This window comes from Rhineura floridana, chromosome 2 (assembly GCF_030035675.1).
Source record: "Rhineura floridana isolate rRhiFlo1 chromosome 2, rRhiFlo1.hap2, whole genome shotgun sequence".
NCBI classification, from domain to species: domain Eukaryota; kingdom Metazoa; phylum Chordata; class Lepidosauria; order Squamata; family Rhineuridae; genus Rhineura; species Rhineura floridana.
In genome coordinates this window covers 159774126-159780747 of record NC_084481.1, presented here as the reverse complement: position 1 = coordinate 159780747, position 6622 = coordinate 159774126, and the positions used below count along the sequence as shown (strand labels likewise).

Genomic DNA, 6622 nt, shown 5'->3' with positions numbered 1-6622 from the left:
CCAGTCTAATTTTAACATTACATAAACAAGAAGGCACCATTTATTACCTTTTTTCCCAAAAAGAAAGGACTTTGCAAAATCTCTCAATTAGCATCTTTTTTGCTCAAATATGATTGTGCTTAATTTTTTTAGCCATAAAATCTCCCTCCCCCCAAAAAAGAAAGGAGTGTTCTTTTATCTTATTAAACAACAAGGCTAACACAGTCACCTTTTAAATAATGATCCAGGATTTTTTTTTTATTCATTTAAGTTTCAGTATCATTACAGAAAATGTTATGGTACAGAGTTGTTTAACATTAGTTTTATTTCTTTTCTCATTTAATTTCCACATGAATGCTGGTAACACTAATATCTGTACAAGATCAGTCTTTGATTTTTTAAGATTTTAATTCTGTACATTTTAAAATGTATTGGTTAAAAAGGCTGTCAGCACTTAAGGAAGCAATTTTTGTTGTTTGTTTAAACAAAAGGTATCCAGTTACTGCCCAATAGTACTGAGCTGGGTGGCTGCTGGGATGAACAGATATCCCTGAAGGCGCAGCAAGGGGTGAAAACCTCAGGGCTTTGTCAGGTTCCCAGTGCAGCCACTCTGCTTTTGGCACTGTGCACATCAACACAAGATACAAGATAAAGAACAAGCAGAAGCTCTCTGTGAAGCGGTTATGAAGCATACTAATAAGGGAAATCCAAGTGTTGTCTACGCTAGTATAAATAAGCAGACAGCCTTGTTTTAAGAGCATAAGTAGTTGTATCTTAAAGATGAGAAAAAACACAAGTTCTGCAGGCACCTACTGCTGTCTACTAAAAGCTACCGCTATCGGAACTAGCATTGAACACACAAAGCAATTGCAAGAAAGGAAAAAGTTGCTTTGATATAATCAGAATAGATTTCTTTAAGATTTGTTTTTAAAGTTTTTTTTAAAAGGTATTTATTTAAATCCATTTGAAAGGTGTTGACTATACTGATCAACTTTTATCCAAATCAGAAAAACTAGCTGTGCCGTTGCATATTACAGGATACAGTCAATGATATGTGGACATGCATCAAAACTTCTCTTTTGCTGGTGACATCATAGTCTTCCAATGACCATGACATCAACCACCTCGCCCTTATGAAGTTCCACATACTGCTCTGTCTTTGGAGGTAGCATCAACAGTCCATTGGCACTGCGCATACTCATCAGACGACTGCTCATCTGGTTCCCTACAGGGAAGCAAACAAGTCTTGTTAGCAGGGCAAATGCCACAGACTTCATAGCATAGGATATGAAGATTAGGGATGGGGTTCGCTAGCTGCTTCCTATCAATTTTAATTCTGACAGTCCGGCTTTCGATGCTGATCCTCCTTTTTTTGTTCACATTTGTTTTTGCAATTGTTGATCCATGGGTTTTTTGTAAACAACACCCCCCCCGCACTAATTTCTAATGAAAATGCTTATGCTGTAGGTGCTTGTTTCACCTTTTTTCCTATTTGCATATTAATTAGGCAGATAATGGCCCACTGAGTCTGTCTCTTGTCTCAAACTAACTGATGTGCTGCTTAAATATGACTCCCCCTCATTTTGCTGTTCTTGTTGTTTTGCAGTACTTTTGATTTTTACAGTTGAAAAGTCGACCACAACTACTTATTTTAACTTCTTTTTTTAGGGAATGTATAATAATACAATCAGACACAGAGAGGGGGGGGAGAGAGAGAGACACAGAGAGAGAGAACTGTAGTAGAGATTCAAAAGCATGGGAGGTGGGAGAATCCTGGCCAAGTCTGCTCTGCACTACAATTCAATGGGCAGGAGAAAAAAAAGGAAGGGTTGTTGGCCATTTCTGAGAATTAACAAAACAGAAAATTGGATGGTTAATGGATGTAAATGGGGTTTGTTATTGCCTAGACAGCAGTTAAGAATGCATCAGCTTAGAGGAAAGCCAATTATGAAGACAATAATGAAAAATTTGGAGTGCATTTTTTTTTAAACCCATCCTGATGACCACAAGAAATCAATACTGGTCTGAAAACACAGTGGATTGTCAGATTATATCAAAATCCGGTAATAAGTCCAATTTAGTGGATATTCTCCTCCATCCCTAATGAAGACAGTTCCCAACTAATCTGAAAGCTACAATGGTCACATATGGGGAAGATGTGTTGTTTGAAGTAAGATGTGGCAAATGTCCAAGAAATAGTTGTCAACGTTTGTCCCCAGAATTCCCACAATGAAATGTCTTATCATGTCCTTTCTATTAAGTCTGCTCACTTTAATTCTCACATGTACTACTTTCCTAGCTTATCTTCCAAATAGCTCCACACTGAATTACAATTTAGGCTGGGCTAGAATGTGTCCAAAAATTCTCTACTATAGCCCTACCTCCACATTTATTTTACACAGCAGTCACCTTAACATTTAACATATAACACTCAGAGATGATAGTGTTATTTTTCCTTTTTTTGTACCATAGGTAGCAATTTTAGAACCTTTATTAATACAGTATTATTCCACTGGTCCAGAATATGAACACAGGTATGGACTATGGACAGAGCAGTCCACATTTGAGGTCCCTGTGCAACTTTAGCAACAGTTTAAAATCTTCTAGAACAGCTCTATTAATTAAGCCTAATAGAATACACTCCAGAATCTGGATATTCTTCCAGTTCATTTCCAAGATTTATTTAATATGTAGGGTTTTATTAGAAAGAAAGCTCAGGTTTAAGGTGGACAGCACATGTTTAATACATGGCTGCTTTTCCTCCTGACCTGTGATGTTAGTTAAAATACTTTGGCCACTAGAGTTAAGAAGCAAGCCAACATGAAAGGGTTAAGCTTGTTTCAACTTATAAAATCTTATTTCTGACAACACTGAAGATTCAGAATCAGAAGCTGTGTTTCATTCTAGACAGAGGCAGCTGTTTCATTAATTTCTTTTGTGTCTATATGATCATGTGTGGACTTATTTCATGGATTATTGAAAGCCCTAAGGATATAATCATATTTACTTGATAGTAAATAAATATTTCAATTTTTGCAATAAATAAATAAAATTATCCAGCTGCCCCCGCAATATATCTTTTGTGTGTTCAAAATATTTGATGTCAGGACTTCAAAAGACCAACACAGCATTTTTTATCTAAACTGTGTCAATAACTCAATAAGGTTTTACATGTTATAAAATGCAGGGGGGAGGGAAAGGAAGTATGAGATCTTCATGCTTCTTTCTTTCTGTGTAACATCCACAGTGTGTTAGGTTAAGATTTAGGTTTATTAAATTTATACACAGTCCTGAAGCAACTTACAACCAAAGGGAATAAATACAATAAAATCATATAAACACATTAAAAACAAATTTAACAGTACATCATCATATTATGGGTGAGATGCATGAGCTCAATTTGTAGGAAGGAAGGAAGGGCAGGGTTGGGTGAATCATAAGCAACTTGCATGTTTGATTACCTGTTTCACATTTTACACAACAATCACAAGTAGAGGATCCACAAGTTACTCGTGTTTCCTCTTTTTCTCTGAGTTCTGCAACATGCAAATCCAGTGAGAGGGCATAAGAGGTAGAAAATGCCAGTAAGTAGCTAACCTGTACTTTGTGCCCAAGGCAGTGGTTCTTGGTGATGCCAAGTCAGTATGCACCGATGGTATTCTGGACGAGGGTCCAATTTCACATCACATGATAACTGTTGAGAAGCACGCACAGAAAAAAAAATACAACATAATTTCCATCTTACTAAAAAAATTCTACAAACTGTAAGCTGTTTGAAAATCCATAGAAACTCTAATGCAAGCTTACAGAAGCAGATGTTACAATGGAATATGAAAAGTTTGAGAAGTAAACATGATTTATTTATTTTATTATTACATTATATCCCAGCTTTTCCACATAGAGCTCAAGGGGGCATACAAACATGGTTCCCCCCTCCTGATTTTATCCTCACAACAACCCTGCAAGGTAGGTTAAGCTGAGAGACAGTGACTGGCCCAAGGTCACTCGGCGAGCTTCATAGCTGAGCAGGGATTTTTTTCAAACTTCACACTTTATAAAAATGCATAGTCTACACAGGAAATCCATATTCTATGGATTGTATCCAATGTTAGTTACAAGCAGAGTAGACTTGTTGAAATTAATGGACATGTCTAATGTCTTAGGTCCATTAATTTCAGCAGGTCTACGGGTAGAAATTAGTTGGATATCTCCCTATGTAATTTTTTCTTATCTATCTCATCCATAGACTCCAAATTAAACTGTTGTAAAATGTAATTCTATGCCATCATCACTCTGCTCAGGTTCTCTGGGATAGTGGAGAAGACAAATTTCTATATGATATCTTTTAAATGTTTAATTCTGTTATTTTTTAAAAAAATAATATAGTTCCTGAGTATGAAGTTGACCTATTTGAGGAGGTGAAAATGTAGAAGAAGACTCAAAAATGAGAAATGAAAAATGAGAAGGACTGCAAGGCAAACACTCATCTTTGGGGATTTGTAAGCATTCTTTGCAGCGCTTGCCCTCAAGGATTTTCAAAGCATTCGCAAAAAATAATTGAAAATCAGCAATGGTTTTGCCACTCCACTCTCCACATTGCAAGCAAAACATTGTACCTCCACTGATTTCAGAAGAGAGAGTTGAAGAGCCTGTAGACCTTAAAACAATTGATGGAGGTGTAACCCCTATGGGTTATATTGGTTTGGTCCAGTGGGTGGAGAAACCTTATGGAAGGATTGTATTAAGGAGTTGAGTACAAACCGTGAGGAAGCTGAAGAGAAAAGGAGCTGTTAATGCCAGGGAGTAAGGACTAGGCCCTTGTCACCTTGAATTAGGTAATGGGGTTTTACAATGATGTGTGTAAAGGGGAGGGAAGAGTAAATTAATTCTTTTGTGGCTTTATGTATTTGAATTTAAATTATATTTTATTTAGGGCTTTGAAGTTTGCAATTGGAAATTTCCGAATTTTCTCTACTGGACTTTCTGCAAGCAACTTCTTCATTTATGTCTTGCTGAATGCATTGGACTTTGGGAATTATTATGTTAAGAAGATATATGATATATTCTGTTGGCATACATGGTGTTATGTTCCTTTCAGTTATTGTTTAAATATATATATATATAAAACAAACATTGTAATTGTGTTTGCAGTATTCGTTTCAACGAGCCTCATAGGACCCAAGAAAGAGGTACAGAGGCAAATACCAACTCATCACTGAAGATCCTTGGAACAAGAGGGTTTTCAGTGGTGAATTGCTCTTTGCCTCCTACCTAGTATTTCTAGGGCTACAGTATATTTAACTCTCTGCGTTGACATAAACAGAAACACATTCTCTATACAGATTAGAATAGGTGGATCTCAAGAGGCTGTATGCCAGAAATGGCTGAAGGGGGGGGCAGCAATCTGCCTCTGAAGACCCTCTTGTTCCAAGGGTCTTCAGCAGTGGGTTGCTGTTTGCCCCATCTTCCTTTTCAGGGTTGTAGGCTTTAACTCTTCCAGCTAAAATCACTGGAGAAACGATGTTGCAGGTAAAGATAATTTTTTGCTTTTGCCTCCTTTCCTTTCTGTTGCTTGTAAAGTGGGAAGGAAAGAACTTAGCAGGGAGAGTTAGGGTGGGCAGAAAGTGAGCCTTAGTCAAGACTCAAATGAGCTTTGACTGGACTCTACAAGGGTTGCAAGCGTTCACACAGGGAGCGTACATTTTTGAGTACCCCCCACTTTGAATACTCACTTCATCCCTCGTAAGGCACTGGAGGACTCAAACTGGAGACTCCAGCAGCAGAGCTCAGGCACTTTACTGCTTGCATTTCTGGGGCAACTTGCAAACAGAGGGAACAGCTGGCTGAATTCTATAGTACTACAGCACCACAACTGCAACTGGAAAGCAGGTGCACTACAGCTTTCAGTCCAGGTGGGTTTAGGTAATGTAAGGTGTCAATAGAGTCTAATCTGACCTTGTTATTTACTGACTCATTCCTCTGTCTGAGCAAGTTCTCACTCTAAGTGGAGTCTGAGCTACTCACAGATTAAAGAAGCCCTGATTCAATTTAAACTGAATTGCTGCCTTCTCTACCTTCCTGCATCCAGACCATCAGCCCTGATAAGGGCAGAAAACTTTTTTTCCCTGAAGGTACGGAATTGTCCAGGGTCTTTTCTTTAGGCCAGATGTGGGGATCCTCCGGCCCTTCAGATGTTGCTGAACTATAACTCCCATCAGTCGTAACAAGCATGGTCAATGGCCAGGGATGTTGAGAGCTGCAGTTCAGCAACAACTGGAGGGCCAAATGTTCCCCATACAGGCAAATAACACCACACAGTAGGATCATAGCTTTTCAAAAGGACCCATGTCTATGGAAGTGTGAAATTACAAATTTAATGTGTCTCCAGTAATGCTGACCCTTGTGTGATCTTGTCTTAATTGTGTTATATAGACTACTAAAGCTCAAACAACATGCAATGGCAAAATATTAATTTGTTTAAATGTAATACATTATGGGAGGGTGTGCTCTTGATTTTTACAGCACAGGAGCATTTAGGTGGGAGGTGCCTGTGGATCATCTCCCTTCCTGCAGCCTCTCCACCAATGTAACTTTTTCCTCAGCTGGACTCCAAAACTGGAAGCAACCTCAACTGGGAGTTCAA

The 6622-nt window shown here is 38.2% G+C and overlaps 1 protein-coding gene across 16 annotated transcripts in view; it reads right to left on the bottom strand.

Annotated features, from left to right (window-relative positions):
- Window positions 1-227: 227 nt before the first annotated feature.
- GPHN (gephyrin) overlaps window positions 228-6622 on the bottom strand; it is a 476088-nt gene continuing 469693 nt past the window's right edge. For all 16 annotated transcript variants that reach the window (XM_061611035.1, XM_061611028.1, XM_061611032.1 and 13 more), the window contains 2 exons: window positions 3577-3673; window positions 228-1204 (listed from right to left, as the gene is read on the bottom strand). In XM_061611035.1, coding sequence (XP_061467019.1) covers window positions 1071-1204; window positions 3577-3673 — 231 coding nt within the window. In that variant the 3' untranslated portion in view covers window positions 228-1070. The remainder of the gene's footprint in view (window positions 1205-3576; window positions 3674-6622) is intronic.